Source organism: Aspergillus mulundensis (assembly GCF_003369625.1).
Source record: "Aspergillus mulundensis strain DSM 5745 chromosome Unknown scaffold_12, whole genome shotgun sequence".
Lineage (NCBI taxonomy): Eukaryota > Fungi > Ascomycota > Eurotiomycetes > Eurotiales > Aspergillaceae > Aspergillus > Aspergillus mulundensis.
Window position 1 is genome coordinate 737,467 of NW_020797900.1, and position 25,258 is coordinate 762,724.

A 25,258-nucleotide genomic window follows, 5' to 3' on the forward strand; every position below is an offset into this window, starting at 1 on the left:
GTATTTCTTCCTGCAGACACCGATAGATAAAACCCGACCAGCGAAATCCAACACCCGGCCGAGAAACCTCATCTCACATTCACCCCCGTAAAACGCCAGTCAACCTCGGAACTTCCCCTTCAAACAACGGACAACCGGCTCCATATCGCGGCCCAGTCTCGATTTCCCATTCTTACTGTGCGCTTTTTGATTCGCCCAACTCGCCACAAGAACCGTCGCCCGATCCCGAATTCGGCCGTAGCGGTGGCCGCGCTTTTGAACCCTTCGATGTCTTCTCCATCAAAGCCTCTCGCAAAACCTGCACTATCTCCGCAAACTCGCTCTGTATCCGCCGCCGCTCCGCCCGCCAGAGTCGCGCTCGGCGCTGGTAACGCTCGACCTTCCGCTCGAGTTTCCGCTGGTGTGCACGGTCGTGGCGCAGGATGACCCTGATGAATTTGTGCATCGGGGCCGTGTTGTCGGCGTCTAGATTGCCGTTCTCGATCTCTTGCGAGACTGTGATCATGGTCGTTGTCATCTTCTTGGCAATGGAGTCTATCAATGCTGTCCTTTGGTCGGAAGTTAGGGAGGGGAGGTTTCGGAGGGCGGAGATCGTGAAGGGGGTCATTTTGCCTTGAGATGTAGGTGTGTAGATGCTTGGTTTGTAGAAGAATGGGTTGAGTGGTAGATCAGTAGATTGTAGAGGTGGTTGTATGCTGCCCTGGTTAGCATCTGGATATATATCTGTCGCGGAGACAAAGAAGTAGTTCTTCAGCCGCAGCAAACGCCATCTGCATGCACCTTATAACACCAGAGTACACCAAGCTTTACTCTCAGTACCAAGTAGTGAAACAATAAAGCAATGGCCAGTCTAGCACCATCTACAGATCATTTCTGTCTACTACTCTGCTCTGTATACGTTGTACCTGTATAGGGCTAGCCCTCCCCCACGTGTTTGCACCGTTTGCCTCAAATTTTCTCCCAAGCATCATACAAACTCCGACGAGCCCCTCACGGCCATCACTGCTCAAACCGCCAGGAACTAGACCAGGCCGAACCGTCGGATAGTCACAATGTCAGCCCATCCGCGGATCGAAGAACTCCCCGACGACTTCGACGAGTCGCTAGACCTCAACGCCGTTCCCCCGCAACCAACGACCCCGCCCACCGCAGGCCCCGAGCTGCCCGTCCCCGGAAACGAAGAACGCCTGAAGCAATTAGAGCAGGATGGACAGGGGCCGAAGCTTCCACCCGCTATGGCGGCCGTGGAGTCGCATACGACAGATGAGCTCGCGGATATCCTGAACAAGACGCCGCTGTTTATGACGGATATTAGCAAGGCGGGGGATGAGAGTGAGTTCACCTAGTCTCCCCGAAACGAGGATAAGAGGAGTACTGACAGATACGCGGATAGACGGCGAGAATATCATGTTAGATGCGCTCCGTGCGCTCCAGAACGAGGGAACGCGCGGCGACGTCGCGCAGAATTTCCGCGAGCAGGGCAACGAAGCGGCGAGGGAGAAGAGGTGGATCGATGCGAAGGAATACTATACCAAGGGCCTTGCGGTGCTGCGGTCCAAGGAGCAGAAGTGGGATAAGCCTGAGGATGAGAACGAGGAGGAGAGGCTGCAGCGGGAGGTCGAGGAGGCGTCGTATATCAACCGGGCGCTGTGCAACTTGGAGCTGAGTACGTCAATACCCTGTTTGGGAGGTCATTAGGTATGACCAGATACGTTGGCTAACGTGATGATGTGCAGAGAACTACCGCTCAACGACGCTCGACTGCGCCGCCGTCCTAAAGCTGAACCCCAAGAACGTCAAAGCCTACTACCGCTCCGCAATGGCGCTCTATGCGCTCGACAAGATCCCTGAAGCCGAAGACGTTGCTGCCCGCGGCTTGACGCTCGACCCAAACAACAAACCCCTCCAAACCGTCTCGTCCAAGATCGCCGACCGAAAAGCCTCTCTCGAACGGATAGCTGCGAAACGCAAAGCCGAGGACGAGCGGACGAAGAAGGAGAAGTTGCTACTGAGCACAGCCCTGCGTGCGCGCCAAATCCGCACCCGCAAGACCGGTCAGCCGCCTGAGATGGAGGACGCGAATATCAGACTCACGCCTGACCCGCTCTCGCCGGAGAGTACGCTTGAGTTCCCGACCGTGCTGCTGTACCCGATGGACGCGCAGTCCGATTTCATCAAGGGATTCCCGGAGGCGACGTCTATTGAGGACCATCTGGAGTATATCTTCCCGCTGCCGTGGGATACTAAGAAGGAATATACGATTCAGAACGTGGATTGCTACATGGATACGCACACTGGTGGCCTTATCAAGGCGGGCAAGAAGCTTCCGCTCCTGCAGATTCTCAGCGGGAGTAATGTGGAGGTTGTGGATGAGTTGGTGAAGATTTACGTCGTTCCTAGCCAGAAGAGCAAGGACTTTATCGCTGCAATCAAGGCGAGGAAGACGAAGGCGGGATGAACAGCGACTCATGACCACGAAAGACACTATCTGGACGATTTGGTCGACCAACTGCCACGGTGAGCTCTTTTACGGCTAGTGCTTTCACCCATTCACGGTGCCCTGGGCTACGCCGGTTTCTCCCTGCGAGTGCAGCTGCGCGCACGACTTAGAAACCGCAGCTACGTTCCCTAAGAACCGGCGCTGCTGCGATGCATAGACATCAACATCACACCACCAGATGGCTCTCAAGTACAGCGCATCAAGTCACTCCAGCTCCGCTACTAGAGTTAGAATACATATGAATCAACTCAAGTCCAACAAACAACCAGTGTCGAAGGCAGAGTCCACTGCCAAAGCTTCTGAAACAAACCTGCCGTTGTAGTTTTGACTACTTGTGACCCTGTTACCCTTTGTACAAAGCCATCACGAGGGCGGCTTGTACTACTGGCCTTTTTTTTTCGACACCTGGAGAACAACCCAGCTGCCTTGAACTGTAGAAGCCTCAAAGGTGTTAAACACAGCACATGCACTGCATACAAAGCCTGGGACACTCATATGTCCCCATCGGCCTTCTCTCTTGGGCATGGTTTGGAGCTTTAATATTACCCTGGACGGTAGCACCGAGGCGACATAAATGCTCCATCCTCTCTGCAGAGTAGCCTTGCATTATCAAATCCCGTCATCTCCAAGCTTACTTCCATCTAGTTAGGAACCACGGTAGATATACCAAAATGCGCCTCCTAGCCACCACCATGATCTCCCTGCTCGTCTTGACAGCTGCAGCTGTACGTCCTATTCCCATTCCCACCCATTCCCCCATCCCAAATCCATCCCTAACAAAGCAAATCCAGAACCCAACCCCCTCCAAAATCACCCCTGATCTCAACAACGCCGCCATCGACCCGAGCCCGAACGCCCCCGAGGCTCACGAGTACAACGCCACACACTAACATGCTACAACGACTGGAAACTCGGCGCATCTAGGAGAGGCATCGTCCACGACATCGTCCACCTACATAAAATCAAGGGGAAGCCCAGACTCGACCACCATTCCTGCAAGTGCGTCAGCTGTGAATGGCAGGATTCGATCCACTGGTGTAATGACGTGAGTTCCAAGGTTGACTCTACCCATACCCGTACGCGGAAGGACATCGGATGTGTCTGAGTTCTGGGTAAGGGGTGTGGTGATGCGATTATTGTTAACTTTTGATAATAATAGGACGAAGAACCACGGTCCCTGCCGTCGTTTGGTAACATTGCGGACGGCGCACAGGTGATTATGGAGGGGTGCCACGATGGCGACCACAGGCATTTGTTTGGTGGGGAGCTGGATCATCCGGATAAGTGGAGGGTTATTGTTAGTAGGCACCCGACTTGTTAGAGTAGAATATGCACTTGAGATGGCGAGTATGATATATTCGAAGTGGAAGTGAGAGAGGTATGAAGATCACTTGACTAGTAAGTATGGCAGGTATAGCTATTGGCATTGAGGCACTGGTGAGTGATCATTATATATTATCGATTATTCCATATCTGTCATACTCTATACTTTATACATCAGGGATGAGATCATCCCTTTCTCTCTTTCCTTTACATCACGCTAAAATGGCAAGTAACCGCCAACTCCCCGCGAAACGAAACCGAGACCAGATGAAAGTAGGAAACGAAAGACAAACAACGTGAAGTCCAGAACAAGGAAATGCTGTGGTGTCTCCATTGGACGATTCCGAAACCAACGCCAAGGAATCAAAGAGAAATGGAAAGACCGGGCGAATATAGTACAGAAGTAGTAGTGTACAAGGGAGCCAGCGTGGTTAGTAGTCGAAGTAGTATGGCTGGTGGCCATTGTGCGGGACACTCTGAGAGAGATGATGAGGAGGGATGTTTGCGTAACCCATAGAGAACGGTTGCATTTCAAGGGTTGGTGCCGGCTGGTGGTAGCCGTACGTCGGTGGTGTGGGATACTCAAGAGCGTAAGGGGAGGTATGTTCTGTGCCGGGGTGTCTTATGGATGGGTTGATTGGTGGTAATGTGGCAGAAACTGGGATCGTGGAGGAATATGTCTCCCAGGTAGTTGAGGCTGCCGGCATGGAAACGGGGGTGATGGGGGTTGGAGTTGCTGCGTACTCTCGTCGAACAAGAGTGTCACCGGTTGAAAGAGAAGAAGAGAAGACGGAGGTATGAGACTCCAGATTCGGGACGTCATCGCGGTATGTGTCGGACATGGGTATTGAGTTGGCTGGTGAGTAGAAAGATGTTTGGGTGTCTGGCATGTCTGGAAGATGGACGCGGGAGACGCATACAACTGTTTGGGCGTCTGCCGGGTGTTAGTGACTGGCATCAAGACGACAAGGTACGGCATACCGGAGCGGCCTTCGAGGTAACGTTCTTCTTCCCCGCGGACCCGGTAGATCTCATCCAAGATCTGAAGACGTTCAGGGGGCGCGATTTGGCGGCGGATGGCTTGGTCGGCTTCCCTGAGCTTTTCGACGCAGATGCCGTGGCTATCACGGAGTTCGCACAGGATGTAGACGAGGAGGCGAATCCGCTCTGCGATGATCAGCATTGCTTATGAGAAGTTCGTTTGGAAGCCTTACCCGGCTTCAGGAGGTGGTCTGGTTCTTTATGCGTCACTCCCGCACTCGCAGGCCACCAGGGAGGTCTTGTCTCTTCAGGATCAAACTGCTGGGAAACACCGGCAACGACCTTGTGGCCGTTGTATGGATAATTCACTTGCTTCCGTGGTTCAACAAGTCTGATATAGGCCTTGGCTAGAATGCGACAGTTTACCTGCTGCAGAGCCTCAAATGCCTTCTCGTAGTACTTCTGCAGAAGGCTTTCGTTCGAGACTGAAAGCATGGTTCGCGGATGACAGGTGATGCTCATTGGCATCACGTACTCGTGTGCTCCTCGCTTGCGCTTCCGGCTTGTGTCTAGAGGCATAGAGCTAGGTTTGTTAGACGTCTGATAGGATTTTCAAGCAGTCTGAAGACTCACATGAAGGAACTGGGGCTAGAGTTGGACGTAGGAGAATCTGGAGAGGACGAACTCCGCCCAGTTCGCAGGTCGAGATTAGATTCAGAGCCTGCACAGTCAGCTATTTCTTGGACAATTGGTATGGGCTACTTACCAGCCCTGCTCCCATTCTCGGACCCGGTGACTGCCTTTAGGAATAACTGGGTCACTTCCGAGGACAGTATTGAGTGGGCGTCATTGGCAATCGACGGGGAGGCTTCGAAGCGCAGTTTGCCACATTCGTCAATATAGAGTAGTGCAAAATGATGGGAGGCCAGGCTGTTCAAGGCCCCGTCCATTGAGGGTGGGCGTCGGGACTAGAACGTGGTCAGCCTTGTGCATCCGCGGTGTTGATATGGCAGCGTACCATATTGATAACTGAGCCAGCTGGTGAGAATGCCCAGTAGAGAACTTTGTAGAGAAGTTTTGATGTTGGAATAGCCTGGATTTGAGAAGAAAGCATAGAGGATCTGGCCGCCTTAAGAAGACGCGAAACGAGTATCAACAAGTAAAATGGTGATAAAAAGAAAAAACGACGTTCAATCCTAATACCCACTATTAGTCTTTGGTCTCCGCACGTTATAGCATGGCGAGACGCCCATAGAAGAGATAAACAACTGTATAAGGTTCGTGCACTCGGACAGTTGGTACTTCTGGCGAGACGAGATGGAAGGAGAGTGTCGACTACCTATCGTTGCCTGCTGCGAGAGCTTAGAATAAGGATATTGCCACAACAATAGTGCAAATTTGGCGGGACTCTGGGGGTCCATAGACCAGGATCATGGAACCTCGGTGCGTCTGATGCCCCAGACTAATGCACCCAAGATTTATTTTTACATCCGCACTGAGGATCTACCGGGGTTGGCATTGTGGAGGCTTAGAGGCCAGTGGTATTTCGACCAGTTGCATAGCCAGCGCTAACGTGTGAGATTGAGGTATAGCCGCGGACAGAGCTACACTGCAGTCGTCAAAGGTTAAAGAGTGGGTTTCAAAATGATGTTTTCGAGAGGCGAGTATATCGGGGCAAAGAACTCCGTAGTGCACGCTTTGCTGACTTCGAGCAAGGTGGTCTCGTTCCAATTTTGCCATCAGATCGAATGCGCATGAGGGCCGACGGGTCTCAGGCACTCACAGTCGGAGAAGCGGAACAATACATGTCGATTCAAGGTTCATCGACTCCTTCCAGCGTATTTTGCCTTTTGACATTATTATTTCGTGTCATCTTGGGTTAATAGAGTTTCCCATAGATGATATGTCCCATCTTGGATGGACCCTTGCTTCGCGACCACTGACCTGGAGAACGAGAACAAAGCGTCAATCAAACCCCGGGAAAACGCCCGCGCAGACCTGACCTGGTTCCGTGAATCTAGAGCAACTCGGACATCAAGTTAGCGGACCGGAATGAGAACCGGCATATCCGCGAGACTGGCATCCACATGGGTACGGCGAGAAACTCGAAGAGAGATATGCGGAGGCGGAACTGTATGATCCGAAAGATGCAGTGAAGGCTAGTCCTTCAAAGAATCTGAGCAGAGTCAAAGCTTATTTCTGACCAAAATGATGAAGTATTTTATCAAATGAAAGAGCCGGCTTTCCATAGCCCGCCGATCGTTCACATAAGACAATGTTGATTGCCAACTGTTGGAGGAAATTGCCTGCCGGGCGAGTAGCGATGGAGCAATTGGGCGCAATTACGTGACGAACATATTGCGTCTTGCAAAGGGAAAATCAAGCAACCCATTGTATGGTTGTTTCATCGTTGAGCCCTAGCGTCTGATCTGTCGACGTTGGATGTATGCATGACAATTAACTATGCATATCGGCTAACTGGAGACATATGACTGGTCGCGTCAATCATTGTGGCGGATCAGCCGGACAAAAGCCTATCTCTCCGAGAGTAGACCTCCGAGGACAGTGAACTGAATTCAAGATCTCGGCCTTGGTGTGAGATTCCTCTGATAACCGGTTAGCAGTGCGCAGAGGAATCTCGTGGAGAGGGTCGAACGTATTGAGGTGGGACCTCAGCCCCATTTTGATAACATTGAGACAGTGACCGGCTCGCGAAGGGTATTCTTGAGCAGAAAATAGGTGATTGCCACGCGATTGATCGTAGGGATCATGGATATTTGATAACAACGCCACAGTCATGGATGGCAAGGATGCGGCTTTCAGCCTCTCTACCTATCATACGGTGGGAACAGCCAAGGAGAGCAAAAGTACTTCAACGCTAGTGTTCCAACGGGTCCTCAAGGCTCGAGCACCTCAGATTACGAAAAGGTATGTACCAGTGCAAGGCAAGGTTCTGGGGCGTTCAGATCAACTGTCACCCTTGCCATCTATGCATTGAGCGGTTGCACTGAGTTTTCCGATGTGAAAGAGTCAAGAGTAGAAAGTCAACATGACTCGGGCAACCTGCCTGACGCATTGCTGCATTGAGGCCGAAAACGATGCAGAGGACGATGACAGAAGAGAGAGACGGGGAAGGAGGAGCTGAAGCTGCGAGTGTGGATGAGTGTATGTAATATATACACCCTGATACGCAGTCATCACAGCTGTCTTAGCATAAAGTATAAGCATAAAGTACGGAGGCGTATATATAACATTGTCACAATACCACAGACAGCCACGAAGAGGCTCACCTGACCCTCCGCACTTTTCTTACCCAGATTCCCCATTGTTGCTCATTGCCCATTATTGTCTGTTGACCGAACTGTACACTATCTCCAATATTATGCTGTAAACTATCTGCCCATTCATTCTTTCGTCTCCCATCGCCCGAGCAAGCCCATTGCATTAGTCTGCTTGCGCAAACGGCCCCAGGCTGATCGACCAGCAAATCTCTTTTGCCCCGATCTCTTCTATCAGGCTGATTCACTCTTTTTGACACCATCGCTCGTTCTGCAACCAATCATCAACTCGACTTTCTTTTTCCTGCATTCTCTACTTGAAACCCCCAGTCAGACGATCTGCTGGTCTCCCCTTTGTTCGGCCGTACGCGCTTCGACGTCGAGTCGGGTTCCGCCCACCGCAGGAGCAACGGGACTCTTAATTAACGACTGTTATTTATCATTAAACGCGCTATTCTTATCTTGCGCCTCCAAGACTCCAGGCTCCAGTCCGCGATACTACAATGGACCCCAACGCTTCCGGCTATCCAATGCAGCACAACCCGGGCTACCCTGTCCCTGCGCAGGGCAATCCGCAGCAGTTTCCGTACTATCCGAATCAGATGCCCTCCTTTCCCCAGTCGAATGCCCCCTCTCAGCCGTCTTTCGGTGCTGTACCACTGCAACCTGGTGGAGCTATGATGCCGCCGGCTTTTACCCAACAATCACCAGGTACGCTTGCATTGTTATTTTCTTTTTCTCGTGTCCCCTGAGCAGCGACCATTGCGCAATATCGCCCCGGCGGTGGAAGCGCGCTTTTGTTCTCGAACGTCATTAAATGCAATAAAAGCCGCTGACGTGTTGCCTTGTGCCTTTAGGACCTCACGCGAACTTCTCGACCCCATTCTCCCAGCCTCCCGTCACCGGTGCTTTCCCTCAACCAACAACCTCCGCGAACATCCCCGCGACTCAAGCGCAGACTTTCCAGCAGAATATGACTACGGGCCTGGCGAAGACGATGGCACCTGCTCAGCAACCGGTCATGGCCCAACAGGCTCCGGCTCAACCTACCGCCCCGGCCGTTCAATCCCCAGCAGTCCAGTCGCCGGCAGCATTGGCGCGGGAAAAGGAACGCGTTTCGGTGCTTTTGGAGATAAACTCGATGTTGCTACAGGAAGCGATCAATCTACAAACGTCAGGCAAAGCAGGCGGTCCTCCAGCCCAGCAGGGATCCCAAGAATCGAACCCGTCGCCGACCTCGGAATCGTCCGACAAACAACGGGCCCCCGAGTACGTTAACTGCATGCGCCGTTTGCAAGCCAACCTCGGGTACCTCGCTACTGTGGCAGACAAGGGCAAAAAGTCTGGAGGCGTTGTCCCTCAAGCACCCGCTATCATGACACCGCCCCCGAACCTGCCGGCCATCAATGACCTCTACACCAAGTTGAACCAGTTGTTCCCGAATGCTGCGCAAGGGACAACGAACCCCAATCAACCTGCTGCTCAAGGGAATGGAGGACCTGGCCTATCGCCCAATTCTGAAAACGTTGTGTGAGCGAGTCTTTAGGACCGCGTTTTGCACGCTTGGAATAATCAACTTGAACGCCGGAATATTGGGATACCGAAGTCCTGCGCCTTGGTGCCTCTTGAAATTGGTGGCCCAACTTTAAGGCTTTTTGGTCATACTCCGTCATTCGGTCGTACCCTACGGGACTCACGTCCTTAACGACGCAACGCGCCGGGCAACTATCTGTGCATATCTCGCTATACTTGGTTTGTACGGCCGGGACTTTTTAGGTCAAAAGTGTATATGACTTTGGCCTCCTGACATATAGTTGAGCAGGATATCTGAAGACAGGATATTTGAACGGTTGAAATATCTACCTAGAAGAGCAGCTTAGATTTGTACATAGCATCTATTTTGTGCAGCAGTCGTTGACTGTCGAGAACTTGACAGAATTCATGTACGCGGACCGTGCGCGAGACCGACGGGCATGTCACTCTGGATCCCATTCGCAGAATCATAATTATTCGCACGTAAAACGAGCAAGGCTCGTCCGTATCCCTGAAGCTCGGTCATCTGGCCTGACAATGTTTGCAGGAGGAGGGGGCCATGGCCCAATCATTGAGGCTCATGCGGCGCCTGCTCGGGCTCCGCCCAGGGCCTTCAAGGTTCCCGACCCAGGTGAGTTCGCCTGACTTTTGTCGTCAGCCTCGTTCTCAACCAGTCCAGTACCCTCCTTTATTGCCCTCTCGCTGTCCGACCTCCTTTGCTGTTTGCTCTTGTCTTTTTGCTGGAGCCTTGTGAATGTCTTGTTGGCTTCTGGCCAACAGAAGGTGCCCAAGCGTTGCTACTAACTCCACCTCTGCTCTCGCCGCTGCTGCGCCTTTTGTTTCTGCAGCATTGCCCGCGCTATCTTGTCAGCGTCAGTTTTCGCTTTCGTCGAGAATAAGCCTCTCGCGGTATTTTTCAAATAAAACTGCTCTGCCGACCCTGCTCAGCCGCGCCCCTTTTGCGCGCTGGCAACCGACCCCGACTCAGCTCCGCCGGTCATCTTCAGCCGCCGCAGCAACGCCCGATCTCTGTGTTACCAGCAAAACTCCCACCCGGTCGACGCTTTCCCGACTGCCCACGGACTCCGACCCTAACACCCGCGGGACCGTGAACGATACAACCACGAATATGAATGGGGACGGCGTCGCGAAACGCAAGCGCAACTCCATCTCCGCGGCGGCGGAGCGGCCGGTGAAGCATCTGAAGCCCGAAAACTCAACACTCACCCCTGGCGACTCTACCCCTGCCAACGGGACCGTCTACGATGTGGAGGACGAAGAAGATCTGGGCCCGTTGATGGCGATCGGGCCGACGCAGGCGGATTCGCCGGAGTGGCAGGCTACAATTGAGGAGGTTGTCAAGAGTGTCGTCTCGATCCATTTCTGTCAGACTTGCTCGTTCGACACGGAGCTGTCGATGAGCAGTCAGGCTACTGGATTTGTGGTTGATGCAGAGCGTGGATATATCCTTACCAACCGACATGTTGTCTGTCCCGGTCCCTTCTGGGGATACGTCATCTTTGATAACCATGAGGAGGTGAGTCTCGTACGCCTAGAGTATGACCAGACCTAACGTAACATGATAGTGCGACGTCTACCCCGTGTATCGAGACCCCGTCCACGATTTCGGGTTGCTCAAGTTCGACCCCAAAGCAATCCGTCACATGAAACTGAGAGAGCTGAAGCTGCAGCCCGATGGAGCTCGCGTGGGCTCGGAGATCCGGGTTGTCGGTAACGATGCGGGAGAAAAACTGAGCATCCTGTCTGGTGTCATCAGTCGACTTGATCGGAATGCGCCCGAATATGGTGAGGGTTACAGTGATTTCAACACCAATTATATTCAGGCCGCCGCTGCAGCTAGCGGCGGAAGTTCCGGAAGTCCGGTGGTCAATATTGAGGGAAATGCCATTGCCCTGCAGGCTGGTGGTCGTGCAGACGGAGCCGCGACCGATTATTTTCTCCCGCTGGACAGGCCCCTCAGGGCCCTGGAGTGCATTCGTCGCGGAGAACCAGTCACTCGTGGAACCATTCAGACTCAGTGGATTCTGAAACCGTTTGATGAGTGCCGGCGTCTGGGCTTGACTCCGGAGTGGGAAGCGGCGGTGCGCAAGGCGGCTCCCACTGAGACGAGCATGCTGGTTGCTGAGATCATCCTGCCTGAAGGCCCCGCGGATGGAAAGATCCTGGAGGGAGATGTGCTCTTGCAGGTCAACGGGGAGCTACTCACCAAGTTTGTTCGTCTTGACGACATCCTCGATTCCAGCGTCGGACAGTCGGTAAAGTTGTTGGTACAGAGAGGCGGTCAAGATGTGGAAGTTGAATGCAATGTCGGCGACCTGCATGCTATTACGCCTGACCGGTTCGTAACCGTCGCTGGCGGAACGTTCCATAACCTATCCTACCAACAGGCGCGACTCTACGCCATTGCAACCAAGGGTGTCTATGTGTGTGAAGCAGCGGGCTCTTTCAAACTGGAAAACACCCTCTCGGGATGGCTTATTGATTCTGTGGATAAGCGAAAAACGAGAAATCTCGATGAGTTTGTTGAGGTCATGAAGACAATTCCCGATCGATCTCGCGTCGTGATTTCGTACCGACACATCCGCGACCTACACACTCGCGGAACGAGCATTGTGTACATCGACCGCCATTGGCATCCGAAGATGCGACTGGCGGTCCGAAACGACGAGAGCGGCCTCTGGGATTTCTCTGATCTTGCCGATCCCATCAAGGCTGTGACGCCGGTCCCAAGAAAAGCTGACTTCATCCAGCTTGATGGTGTGAGCCAGCCCGCCGCCGCTGAGATTGTGCGCAGTTTTGTTCGTGTATCCTGCACGATGCCGTTGAAGCTGGATGGCTTCCCTCAGGCAAAGAAGACTGGATTTGGTCTTGTCGTCGATGCCGACAAGGGCTTGGTCGTTGTCTCACGTGCTATCGTCCCTTACAACCTCTGCGATATCAACGTGACCGTCGCCGACTCGATCATTGTCACGGCGAAGGTCGTCTTCCTTCATCCTTTGCAAAACTACTGTATCATCCAATACGACCCTTCCCTGGTACAAGCCCCTGTCCAGAGCGCAAAGCTCAGCACGGAGTTTATCAAACAAGGACAGGACACTATCTTTGTCGGCTTCAACCAGAACTTCCGCATCGTGGTTGCCAAGACGGCTGTAACTGATATCACGACGGTTTCTATTCCGGCCAACGCTTCGGCACCGAGGTACCGTGCGATCAACCTTGACGCGGTGACTGTAGATACCGGGTTGAGTGGACAATGCTCGAACGGTGTCCTGGTTGGCGAAGACGGCGTTGTCCAATCTCTTTGGCTGAACTACCTTGGTGAACGTACGCCAAACTCCCACAAGGATGTTGAATACCATCTCGGATTCGCGACGCCATCGCTGCTGCCGGTTGTCAGCAAAATCCAGCAAGGCGTCCTGCCGAAGCTGCGGATCTTGAACATGGAGAGCTACGTTGTGCAGATGAGCCAGGCGCGCATCATGGGAGTCTCGGATGAGTGGATTGAGAAGGTGGCCAAGGCCAACCCGGCTCGCCACCAGCTGTTCATGGTGCGCAAGGTTGACTGCCCACCGCCAGAGTTCAAGTCGACAGGCGACAGCTTCCAGGAGGGTGATATCATCCTCACACTGGACGGACAGCTGATCACTCGCGTGTCCGAGTTGGACATCATGTACGAGAAGGAGATGCTAGAGGCGCTGATTGTGCGCAATGGCGAGGAAATGAAGATCCAGGTGCCTACTGTGTCGACGGAAGATCTAGAGACCGACCGAGCGGTCGTTTTCTGTGGTGCTGTGCTGCAGAGGCCACACCACGCCGTCCGCCAGCAGATCTCCAAGCTGCACAGCGAAATCTATGTCAGCGCAAGGGTATGTTCGCCTACCATTTTTGTTAATAATACATGCTAATGAACGCAGAGCCGCGGATCCCCGGCATACCAGTACGGCCTCTCACCCACCAACTTCATCACCGCCGTCAACGGCGTCCCAACACCAGATCTCGACCGCTTCGTGGAGGAGGTCAAGAAGATCCCAGACAACACATACTTCCGCCTTCGCGCGGTCACTTTCGATAACGTGCCGTGGGTGGTCACCATGAAGAAGAACGACCACTACGTATGTCCCCGTCTGAAACATCTCATCATCCAACTAACTGTGTCAGTTCCCCATGTCCGAATACGTCAAGGAAGAGTCCGAGCCGCTCGGGTGGAAGTCGATCTCGCATGACACTCAAGATAAGGAAGGGGTAGCTCCGGATGTGGCGAACTTGAACCCGGACGCTATGGACGAGGGGCTGGAGGGTGTGAGCGATATAGAGCCGGAGGCTGGGGTTGTATAATAGATCTGGCGCCACGCCGTGTTTTCGGTGGATATACATAATCATCATAGCGGTGCTTAGGTAGTTTCGTGTTGATATACATATGAGGATGGGCCCATCTACGCTCATGGATTACCGCGAATACTCCGGACCTCAACTCATTACTCAACGTACGGAACAGCCTCTATCACTAATCAGATATAAAAGGAGGCCTTACATGAATGGACGTCAGCTTATGGCACCTTCGCGTCCTAGCAAGTCCTACATCCGCACATTTCCGGATCAATTGGCTATTCGCCCTTATCCAGGCCTGATCAACGCAGAGTATATTAGCCTACTCCATTACTAGCTCCTTACTGCTGTCTCACCAGATAAGATGGCTCGGAATGGAGCGGAACGGCGTCTGCACCGGCGCGGAATTCGTTCCACTGCCAAGCGTTTAGTATAACACGCCTGCTTATAAGTCGACGATGCCTCGAGGACACGGGTGCGTCTTACAATCTTTGAATCTCGAGTGATTGTCGCATTCAAGCGCATTGCTTGTTGTCAAAATGGCCACCCCATCCCTCCCCGATTTCCCTACGCAGCTGTTCATCAACAACCAGGTGGGCCACCCATACCTACGAATACTAACCACCAGCAACCCACCAGCTAACGTTCGCTAATTCGTCTCGTGGACAGTACATCGACAGCACATCCCCCACCCGCCTGAGCGTGATAAACCCATACAACGAATCCCCAATCCCCCACTCCGCCCACGCCGCCAGCCCCGCGGACATCGACACCGCCGTGTCCGCCGCAAGAACCGCCTACAAAACCAGCTGGGCATCCTTCACCCCCGCGCAGCGACAAGCATGCATGCTGAGATTCGCGGACCTCGTCGAGCGCGATGCAGAGCGTCTAGCGATCCTCGAGTCCCTGCCAACCGGCAAGCCCGTCTCCCCGACAATGCAGTTTGATATCGCGCATATGGTCGAGGTGTGGAGGTGTACGTCCACTTACCCATTCCCAATCCCAATCCCTCTGACGATCCCTGAAGCTGATGATACATGAACAGACTACGCCGGCTGGACCGACAAACTCGCCGGCGAGTCCTACCCCGAGAGCAACGGGGTGTACAAGATCGTGCGGCACGAGCCGCTGGGCGTGTGTGCGGGCATCGCCTCCTGGAACGCAACGTTCCTGTATATCGGGTGGAAGATCGCGCCGGCCATTGCAGCGGGGAATTGCTTTATCTTCAAGCCGAGCGAGAAGGCGCCGTTTGGGGCGCTGGCGCTGGGCGCCCTGTTTGTTGAGGCCGGGTTTCCGGCGGGCGTGGTCCAGATTGTGAATGGGGGTGCGGAGACCGGGGCGGCGCTGGCGGGGCATATGGGGGTTGCGAAGATCAGTTTTACGGGGTCTGTTGGGGGTGGACGGGCTGTGCAGGAGCTGGCGACCAGGAGTAATCTTAAGAAGGTTACGCTGGAGCTTGGGGGGAAGAGTCCGGCGGTTGTGTTTGGGGATGTGGAGTTTGAGAAGGCTTTGGGGGGGTATGCTTTCCCTTTTTGAACTATGCGGTGGTGTCGAGTGAAGTGGGCTAATGATGGTAGGGTCTGCGGCTTTCTCTTTAACTCGGGACAGGTCTGCGTTGGTACGTCTCTCCATATCCATACCAGCCCTAGCCTTCCCATCCCCCTTGTCTTCACCAGAACAGAAACTGATACAAGAACAGCAACATCCCGCGTCCTCGTGCAAAAACCGCTCTTCGAAAAATTCACGGCAGCCATCAAGTCCGTCTTCGAATCTACCTCCGAAACCATGGGCACCGACCCGCTCGACAAAACGACAACGTACGGCCCCATCGTCGACAAAGCGCAATTCGACAAGATAATGTCCTACATCGCCATCGGCAAGAAAACCGCTACATTGCTGACCGGCGGCGAACGAAAAGGCGACAAGGGCTTCTTCATCAAGCCGACTATCTTCGTCAACCCGGACCCCGAGAGCCCGATTGTGAAGGAGRAGATCTTCGGGCCTGTCATGGTAATCCAGCAGTTTGAGACGGAGGAGGAGGCCGTTCGACTTGCGAACGGGAGCGTTTACGGGCTTGCTGGTATGCTTTTCTCCCCCTTCCGTTGCTTGTTATATGTGGGAGTGAGTGCTGACGAGTCCAGCGTCCGTGTATACGTCGAACATCGACCGCGCGCTGCGCGTGTCGAGTGCCCTGGAGTGCGGTGGCGTCGCGGTCAACTCGCCGTTCCTGCCGCAGGTCAATACGGCGTTTGGGGGGATCAAGGCGAGTGGGCAGGGACGCGAACTCGGGCTTTATGGGCTGTTGGAATACACGGAGGCAAAGAGTGTGCATATCAAGTACGTCCTTTCTCCCCTTTGATTTGGTCCGATGAGAGTCTGGATTGCTGACAGTGGTATAGGCTTGATGTACCCAAGTTGTAGGGCGGAATCACCTACATAGTCTCCTTAGCTGCGTATATTTTATGGCAAAAACAATTGACGTGATGTCCAATTCATTGATGTCGCGGATACACAGCGGGATAGTTCCGCTTGTTATACTGCTGATCCGCAAGCTTATCCATCCATCGTCTTAACTCGTGAACTAGAGGGATCCATTGTACTCTGCAGAATAGGGTGTCTAAGTAGTGTAGATGGCCATTGCATCTGCATGGATAGTTCATGAACAAATCAGCAACCATTCCATGACCCTCAATAATCAACAATCAATATCATCCGCAGGGACCACCCCACTCCTAGTAACTGTCACCCCGCCATGTCAACCGAGCAGGTGGAGTAGGCAACACTAGTGAGGGGTCTTCTCCAACTCCCATTTTCATCCTCTCAATTAACAATCCCCTATCTCCAGGAAAAACCGCTGCAATGCCAGCCACAAAAGCAATCATCGCCCGCGACCCGCGCTTCACAGCCCTAAACTGGGCATTGGAGGACGTGGCCGTCTCCGATGCCCCCGGCGACAACGAGGTCCTGGTCGAAATGGTCGCGAGCGGCGTCTGCCACACCGACATTGTGCTGTCTGCGGTGCCGCCGGGCCAGGTTGGCGTTTTGTATCCGAAGGTTATGGGGCATGAGGGTGCGTCTGCCACAGTTTCTTTCTATTTGGGGGAGAGAGGGGGGAGTGCTAACAAGCGTGTACCACAGGATCCGGGTACGCGCGCAAAGTCGGCAAGAACGTCACGGGCGTGGTGGAGGGGGATCCAGTCCTGCTATCGTTCTACAGCTGCGGGAAATGCGAGCAGTGCGAAGAAAAACACCCGAGCTATTGCGACGCGTTCGCGAAGGAGAATTATGGCGGGCGGAAGGGGCATGTCACCATCACCAACACAAACACATCCTCTACCGGTAACGGGAACAGTGGCGACGGGGAAGAGGTCTACTCGCGGTTCTTCGGGCAGTCGAGTTTCGCGCGGTACAGCATCGTCGACGGGGCATGCATCGTGAACGCGAAGGACCTGCTACAGAGCGACGACGAGCTCGCGCTGTTCGCGCCGCTGGGGTGTGGGTTTCAGACGGGGATGGGGGCGATTGAGAATGTTGCGCGGCCGGATGCGAATACGGTGCTTGTTGTGCTGGGGTTGGGGAGTGTGGGAATTGCGGCGTTGATGGTGGGCATTCCTTCCACCTCAGTCTCTGATTCTTTTTGATGGGATGCTAATGTCATGCTCATAGACTGCAGCCCTTCACCCTCACAAAGCGATTATCGGCGTTGATCGTCTTCCGTCGAGGCTGGAGCTTGCGAAAGAGCTGGGCGCTACGCATACGATCGATACGTCGCCGCCGGGGTTTAACCTTAACAAAGCGCTTCGCGAGATCTTCCCCAATGGCGTTTCGACAGTTATTGATACGACGGGGGCGCCTCCGCTCATTGAGGACGGCTTGAAGAGTCTGAGGCAAAGGGGGAAGATTGTGCTTATTGGGGTCACGCCGATGCAGTATGAGCTGGGGGTTAGCGTGGTCCAGCATATCAACGTATGTCATTTTCACTGAAGAACATGGGGTTCTGCTAACGGAGATATGTGCAGAGCGGTAGGGCCGTCATTGGGTGTATTGAGGGCGATTGTATACCGAGCGAGGTGAGTATCCAGCCCCCGTTGCGAAGGACAACAGAAATTAACGGACGAGCAGGCAATTCCAAAACTGATCCAGTGGTACCGCGAGGGCCGGTTCCCGATCGACAAGCTAATTAGTTACTTTGAGGTGCGTTCATCAGCCCAATCTCTTGTTCCAGCTCTTGGCTACAGGACTGACCGAAAATGATAGGCGCACGATTTCAAAAAGGCATTGGCTGGATTAGATGACGGGTCTGTGGTCAAGGCTGTTCTCAAGTGGAAGGATGTATAGTCTTTTCTATTTTCTAGGTCCGTCCCAGATGTCGGGGCTAGGGCTGATATCCCTATGCGGACTGCATCCTGACCAATTAAACAGTAGCCGGGCTTCGTGAATAAGTAGATATAGGAAAGACCAAGTGCCGCCAAGCTGGCTTAGTTCTCAAATGAGGCCCCTGCCTAAGCCTCTTGGTTAGCTGATGTAGTTGGGACCCCGCCCCAGCGGCACAGCACACGCCGGCGCTTAACAACCATCAACCCATCTGCAGGGGAAAGGTAGACCCTGTTTCAAAGGCTAAAAGCCAGCCTATCAGACCTCTTCAAGCAAGCTCTCCAATCTATTCTTGAATAGCCCCAGGAGTTTGACGCAGTCGGCAGCTACCCTCGTTCACGCATTAGATACTTCTAACCACCCACCGCGCCATTACATTCCTTTTCTTTCCCCCTTCTCTCCTCCATCTCGGTGATGAATCTTACAAACCACAACCAAAATGAGCATGACCCAGCTTGAAACGCAAACGCAAACAAGCGTCGACGACTCCTTCAAAGAGGCCGCGCCAGCCCGGCATACACAGCCGGGCCTGGAGACCGTGTGCCTGGAGGGCCAGGGGCCGGGGTATCGATATTCGCAATCTATGGAGCTACCGCCGCCCCCGCCGAAGAAGAAAATGCTGTGGTATTGGGTTGTGCTCGGGGCTGCGGTGCTGGTGATTGCGGGGTTGGCGGTTGGGCTGGGAGTTGGGTTGTCGGGGAGGGGTATGCGGTCTGATTCAGTTTGCTGCTGAGGTTAAGTAGAGTAAATGTGATGCTAATGGAGGGCAACAGACTCAGATAAGACGGCAGCTTCAGCTTCGGCGTCAGACTCGGACGCAGACTCGGACTTAGACCTCCCAAACAACGCCACGACAACAACGATATACGCCTCAGCAACACCCTCCTCCTCCTCAAGCTCCTCCTCCTCTCCTTCTCTCGATTCCACCCCCTCCACCCCCTGCCCCACCGCAAACAACACGCTCACAACGCAGTCTCTCGGCTCCAAGAAATACCGCATCTACTACGACAGCGACTTCAGCGGAAGCAGCAAGAAGACCCTTGCGTCGGTCGTTCTGTCCTCCTTCGACGAGTGCCTGGGGCTGTGCAACACGATGAACTGGTTCCAGGGGCGCAGCGATGTCGGGGCCACGTTTAATGTTCAGGGGACGGGCGGCCAGACGCCGGGGACTTGTTGGTGTCTGGGGGGCACGAGGGGGAGGGTTGGGAATGTGGGGAATGATGTGGCGGTTCCGGTTGATGGGGAGTGATTGGATCATGGCATGGATGGGGGGTTCTTTGGTTGGTTGTGGGTTTGATGGGTTGATGAGGGGTGGTTGGGGCGTTGCGTGGTTAGGGCTTGTTTAGGAGATACCCTCCCTAGGTGCATCGGTCGCATGTATACACACCAGAAGTACTAGGGCATATAGAGATTCATTGCCGGTTACTCATCCGACAACGACTTTGTTACTGTCCGATAGTAGTTCTAGTAGACCAGGCAGATGGCTTAGAGTCAAGGAAGTTAGGGCTACCGGGTTCCCGTGATCCAGACATCAGCCCCATCCGCCATATCCTCGACCGTGGCCTGAGAAGTCCGAGCATTACTTGGTCTCGATACCGGAGAGAGCTCAAAGCTCAGCGGCCAGTCCCAAAATCCTATGCAGCAACGAAACAACCCTGTTCTCGCCATCGTTCGCGTTGGTGTACAGGTAATGGTACAGGACCTGCTCCGGGCATAGTCAGTTAGCAAGGGACTCTATCAACGCCGCTGGGTAGGGGTGCCTAAACAGGTCCTGAGGCAGTCTTACCCTCGCATTAGCATCGAGGCGTAGAAAAGTCCACAGATAACTGTCTGTCGCTATTCCATAGATCGGGTTCACGGGTCGCCCTGTCTTCTTGCGCGCATGGTGTAGCATCGCTAAGTGTAAGTGTCAGCCTCTGTTACCAGACCAAGGAAGTACCTTGGACAAGCTACGAAAAATCTGCACATACCCATGTAGGAGAGAGCCTGGTACACGCAAGGACCACTCCCGCCCAAGGTTTTGGCCTCGACTATTACGAGGTTGGTCTCGAGCTCTTCGTGGCTGCCGTACAGCAAGTAGTAGTCCAGCTGGCCGCTCAGGTCGTAGATCTTGCCGTCCAGAAGCTTCCACGGCATACTTAGCGCGGTCTCGTACTGCCAGTGCAGGTTTTTATACGAGTTGCTCTGGGCCGAGGAGCGGTGATCGGCCTGTCCATGTGCACCTGCAAGATCCTGACGTTTCATCTCTGCTAAGATGGAGACAAGGATGGTGGCGATGCGGGATCGGATTTCGGCCTCGACATCGGCCTTGTTCCACCTTCGTCCGTTGAAGAGGAGATCGTGGTCGGCCAGCATCTTCTCTGATCGCGGAGTTAGATCCTAGCTGTGAACAGACAGGACAAGAACTTACTGGCGTGCTCGGACAGCTTGCGCTCCTCCCCCGGACGGATCTCCCAGATATCGGCGGGACTCTCCCTGTCGTCCTGTAGACCGAAGATCGCATGGACTTCGCCGGGGTCCAGGTCCGTCACGGCCTTGGTGGGATAGTCCTTCTTCTCCGCCGGCTTCTTCTTATTCTCCTGAGCCGCCCTCTCTCGCTCTTGGTTCTCGGCATCGCGCTCCTGGCGGGCACGGGCGATGAAGTCCTTCAGCTTGGCCTCGAATTCGGGGTCCGGGGAGTGATGCAGGCCGCGGTAGACGTCCTTCGCCCTCTGCTCGAGTCTCTCAGACCAAGGCATGATGGAATCTTCGGGAGGAATTAGCTTGAGGTGATTTGGGAGAGGAGCTTAAGTACTAACCACTATGTACCTGGGAAGAAACACCTGCCGATGACAACGGATACCAGCCTTGCATGCGCAACAGGCCAAACGAAACCGCATTGTTCATTATGCTGCTGACCTGACTGACAATAGCCTTCTGATGGCCATCAAGCCATTGCAGTTCGATTTCAGACCACTATCCAGCTCCAGTTAGCCTTGCATCGACGGAGACAAAGCAATCTCGAACCTCGTTATTCCCACCAAAGTACAAAAACACCCATTGCAATCCATCCGTCAGAATCCCATGAAGCCCAGCACTGGGAGGGCTCTTTTCCCGACTGTGTTTGATTATGGCTGCAAGACCGGTTACCGGTATTCTCCAACGCGCCTCGCAAGACAACCATATACGGAAATAGGAATGACTCACACATAACAGCTTTAGCAGACCAGCACTCCTGTTCAAAACCACATCCCTTCTCCATCCGAAACACAACAAGGCTAGTCTCCGAGTCCGGCTTGTCTCGGCCGCCATTCCATTGTCTGTAGTCTTCTGCGCACTGCAGGACGTCACCCGGCTTCGTGAACGCGATAGGAAGCTTGACAATCCGCCCATATTCCTCGACAAGCACCTGCAGCGTTTCGGGATTGACGCCGTCTCGCACCTTTCCTATGGCTTGTACTAGCGAGTGGTGGAGGATTGCAGAGACCCGAGACCAACTAGGGACAGGGGCACCCCCAGCGTCCGATAGGCGCAGGTCTTCCAACAATGCGTACGAGCCAGGAGATGAGTCCGACTCGAGGTCGGTAGACCTTGCGTCCGCATCCAGTTTGTCCTGGCTTTGCGGGCCACTGCTTGCTTTCACTGCGCGCGAGTCCGTCAGTGCAGCCTCGCCGTCCACACTGGCTTCCGGTTTGCTCTTGCTGGACTTGGACCCCATGGTTGTAAGTCGAGGAAGATGGGCGAACCTTGAACAATCGAAGAAAACGCGGCGAGGGAATGACTCGACCCTTTAACTTTTTCTTTTCCTCTAGGCTGCTGGGAGTCAATCCCGGCCAGTCGCCCCTTGACTCATCAGTTGCAGGTAACTACTTTCGGCTGGATAAACACACTATGGCGGCTTGATAGTGGCTAGTACTGTAGTTCCAGTAGAAAGAGAAATCGCTGGATATTGGGTTGATAGATGACTACAGGTCTCCGCCGAGTATAGAGTATCGTGGACAACCCACTTGACCAGAGAGTCACTTTGCGCTACTAAAACCATCCGACAGTTGGTGGGTCGAGGTGAATTATGCAGACAGGCGGCAGAGACTTTTGAACAAGTTGAACTGTAGGTACAGAGGCCCAAGACGTATCCATGCATGGAGATGGATAAGCATTCACGACCAGTCATGACTGTAGCGGCATAGATACCCACATGGTGTCTCATGCGACAGAATATAAAGTTCGTTTATGAGGAGGAGGATATAGAGCAGGAAAGAAGTCAAGGTAGTGATTTCAGACAGAAACCACGATTAGCCTGGGGGTCGTTGTTCAGTATCCTCCAAGTTCCCTTCCGCACGGTACCATCAGGACGATTCAATGTCAGGCAAGGCAGTCGCGACCCCAGACCTAACTCTGCTTCCCCAGCTGTTGCATCCTGTCGATCCACTGCCCGTCCTCCAGCTCCCCCTGGACAACGCCGTCAATAACATCCGGCCTATATCTAGATATAGACGCAGCCGTAGCAAACCCCGCCTCAATCTCCTCAAGCGTCTTCCCCGCAGTCTCCAGGCAAAAGAAGTAAGCTGCACACGGTTAATACACCTCTTTCTCCGCCAGAAAGTATGCACTGCACTGAAAGTGCTGGCCAACTCACCAAACGGAATTTGCAGAAAATTGCAAACAACAAACAGGAGATATATCCGCCACCGCGTCTGCTCAATCGCCACGGGCGCAATCATAACCGTCAGGAACGTCATGGCCCACTGCGCCAACACGCCCAGCGAGGCATTGATATGCCGGAACGGCAGGGGCGAGATCTCGGGGCTGTATTCCCAGACGACGGAGCACCAGCTGGAGCCGTAGATGCTGGCGGAGGCGGGCTGTGTTAATAGGTGGAACGGAGCCCTGGTTTACAGATGGGAGGGGACGTACAATTGGAATGAAAATAGCATGGCTACGGCGCCCCATGACGCAGACGGGGTGTTTAGCGCTAGGAGGACGGTGAAGAGGAGCATTGTTGTGAAGCAGCCGCAGGAGCCGAGGAGCATGAGGCGGCGGCGGCCGAGCCGTTCGATCAGGTATACGTCGGGGAGGGTGCCGAGGAGGAAACAGATTGCTGAGAAGCCGGCGAGGAGTTTTGATAGGTTGGTGGGGAGGCCGATGGAGGTTGAGAAGAGGGTTGTTTGGTAGTAGGCGGTTATGTTACAGCCGCCTGCGGTGCGTTAGTATGGGAGCACCAGTGCCAGTGGCAGAGGATAAGAATAGATCTATGGGATGGGAGGCTGACCGAGCTGCTGCAGCGACTGCAGGGTAATGATGAGAAGCAGCCTGCCCCGATTCTGTGCTCCCAGAGACTGTAGCAGGAGGGACTTCGCGCCGGCTGTGGCTGTGGGCGTCCGTTGCTGCTGCTGCTGCTGCTGCTCAGAGGCGATTTCCCGAAGGATTTCGGTGCGCTCTGCGGCGAGCGCAGTACTCGTCTCCGTATCCCCTGGCAGGGCAGTGTCTGCTCCTTCAGTGCCCCCATAAAGCCGGCGTAACACTTCATCCCCGCTGTTTACTTCGCCCCAGTAGTACAACACACACGGGGACTGGGGAAGCCCGAGAGCAAGGACAATCGCAACAAGCGGGTAAAAGCACTGCCACGCAATGGGGATCCGGAAGACGACCTCGCCGGATGTGAAGCCCATTCCTGTATGCGTCCAACAGACAGTCAGCGGTCGCCACTTGACATATCGCGAGGTACGGTGCCCTAATAGTGGGCATGGATAGATAGCATACCATAATTCACCCAATAAGCCGTAACATTCCCCGTGAGAACAAGACACAGCTGGACAGCGACCTTCTGCCCCCGCTTCCTGGCCTTCGACGTCTCCGCTAACCAGACGGGGACATTCGAGGAGACGATGCCGAGCCCGATGCCCGTGACGATGCGGAACACCACCAGCTGCACGATGTGGTAGACGGCTGCTTGGCCCGCGCCGCCGAGGACAATCAACATGCAGCCCAGGATGACCGCGCGCCGACGGCCTAGAGCCAGGCCGTAGATTCCGGAGATTGCGCAGCCGATCTGGCGGGTTAGACGCGTACCATGCATGTGCAGCAGGGGAGGGGAAGAGGGGTGTGAGGCCGACGTACCATGCACCCGACGTCAAAGATCGACACGACTAGGCCTTGGATAATGGCGTTGGGGTTGTTGATTGTATCAAGGAACTGCGGCTGCCCGATGATCCCGCCCAGGACGCCCTGGTCGTAGCCGAGGAGCGTGAAGTAGAATGCGCCGGTAACGACGATAGCGGCGCGGAGGGGAGCGCCTTCGAGGCGATTCATGCCGAGCATTTCGAGCAAGCAGGTAAGGCAGGCAGTAGACTCGAATAGCAGCCACTGGGCAAGAGTGCTTGCTATCGAAGTCGTGTAGAGAGCCATCCGCTTTATAGATATCCCCGGCCCTCCCTTATCATCTGGTGCATGATAGTATAGAGTCTTAGTCGGTAGGACACTGGTACCATCTTGATAACAGGTCTTCCCCCGGCATTGGCTGTCGAGGATGTGATGGAACTGGCCGGGAGCGGAATGTAGATTCCTATCGGGTCCACCGGGAAAAGACCACTCCAGGCCATCAGGATTCGATTCCATCCTTCCTCCTTCAATCCTCTCCATCATCCAGGCCCTTGTGCTCTGTGCTTCCTGATGAAGTGAAGCTGAGTGCCGTAGACTCGGAAGACAACCTGTAGAGAAGATGGACATCAGTGCTCATCATCATGCCGTTTTGCAAAGAATGCAGTTGTATCAACGCACCATCCACTCCATCTCTGGGCACCTCGCCGGTTCCAAAGCGGCATTGGCGGTCTCTGTGCTTGGGATGTCTTAGGAGAAATTTCTGCATCGACGTGACGTGACTTGAGGTGGAGTGGAGGGCTCAGGTTCGTTTGCGGCAGAAGCTGAAGCCGTTTGAGAAGGAAAG

General features: G+C 54.1%; 7 protein-coding genes across 7 annotated transcripts; 3 read left to right on the plus strand and 4 right to left on the minus strand.

The window, feature by feature from the left end:
• Positions 1–172: 172 nt before the first annotated feature.
• Positions 173–607, minus strand: DSM5745_09534 (uncharacterized protein; the record flags this gene model as incomplete). Its single annotated transcript, XM_026751550.1, has 1 exon — positions 173–607. The coding sequence occupies one exon, from the start codon at positions 605–607 to the stop codon at positions 173–175; it is 435 nt and encodes a 144-aa protein (XP_026599898.1).
• Positions 608–1,052: 445 nt separating this feature from the next.
• Positions 1,053–2,458, plus strand: DSM5745_09535 (HSP70/90 family co-chaperone CNS1; the record flags this gene model as incomplete). Its single annotated transcript, XM_026751551.1, has 3 exons — positions 1,053–1,332; positions 1,394–1,666; positions 1,737–2,458. 3 exons carry the CDS (start codon positions 1,053–1,055, stop codon positions 2,456–2,458), a joined length of 1,275 nt encoding a protein of 424 aa, XP_026599899.1.
• Positions 2,459–4,254: 1,796 nt separating this feature from the next.
• DSM5745_09536 (uncharacterized protein) lies at positions 4,255–5,918 on the minus strand (the record flags this gene model as incomplete). The annotated part of the gene is made up of 6 exons (XM_026751552.1): positions 4,255–4,757; positions 4,805–4,990; positions 5,038–5,387; positions 5,438–5,525; positions 5,571–5,772; positions 5,823–5,918. 6 exons carry the CDS (start codon positions 5,916–5,918, stop codon positions 4,255–4,257), a joined length of 1,425 nt encoding a protein of 474 aa, XP_026599900.1.
• Positions 5,919–8,585: 2,667 nt separating this feature from the next.
• Positions 8,586–13,971, plus strand: DSM5745_09537 (uncharacterized protein; the record flags this gene model as incomplete). Its single annotated transcript, XM_026751553.1, has 7 exons — positions 8,586–8,793; positions 8,940–9,612; positions 9,975–10,246; positions 10,464–11,152; positions 11,202–13,502; positions 13,551–13,748; positions 13,795–13,971. The coding sequence occupies 7 exons, from the start codon at positions 8,586–8,588 to the stop codon at positions 13,969–13,971; spliced, it is 4,518 nt and encodes a 1,505-aa protein (XP_026599901.1).
• A 2,850-nt stretch (positions 13,972–16,821) lies between these two features.
• On the plus strand, positions 16,822–18,300 carry DSM5745_09538 (NAD(P)-dependent alcohol dehydrogenase; the record flags this gene model as incomplete). Its single annotated transcript, XM_026751554.1, has 6 exons — positions 16,822–17,032; positions 17,101–17,564; positions 17,629–17,928; positions 17,982–18,032; positions 18,085–18,156; positions 18,220–18,300. 6 exons carry the CDS (start codon positions 16,822–16,824, stop codon positions 18,298–18,300), a joined length of 1,179 nt encoding a protein of 392 aa, XP_026599902.1.
• A 617-nt stretch (positions 18,301–18,917) lies between these two features.
• Positions 18,918–22,033, minus strand: DSM5745_09539 (uncharacterized protein; the record flags this gene model as incomplete). The annotated part of the gene is made up of 8 exons (XM_026751555.1): positions 18,918–19,062; positions 19,112–19,317; positions 19,352–19,611; positions 20,307–20,696; positions 20,747–21,082; positions 21,135–21,291; positions 21,343–21,449; positions 21,523–22,033. 8 exons carry the CDS (start codon positions 22,031–22,033, stop codon positions 18,918–18,920), a joined length of 2,112 nt encoding a protein of 703 aa, XP_026599903.1.
• Positions 22,034–23,207: 1,174 nt separating this feature from the next.
• DSM5745_09540 (uncharacterized protein) lies at positions 23,208–24,633 on the minus strand (the record flags this gene model as incomplete). The annotated part of the gene is made up of 4 exons (XM_026751556.1): positions 23,208–23,509; positions 23,585–23,986; positions 24,076–24,364; positions 24,433–24,633. 4 exons carry the CDS (start codon positions 24,631–24,633, stop codon positions 23,208–23,210), a joined length of 1,194 nt encoding a protein of 397 aa, XP_026599904.1.
• Between the last annotated feature and the right edge of the window lie 625 nt (positions 24,634–25,258).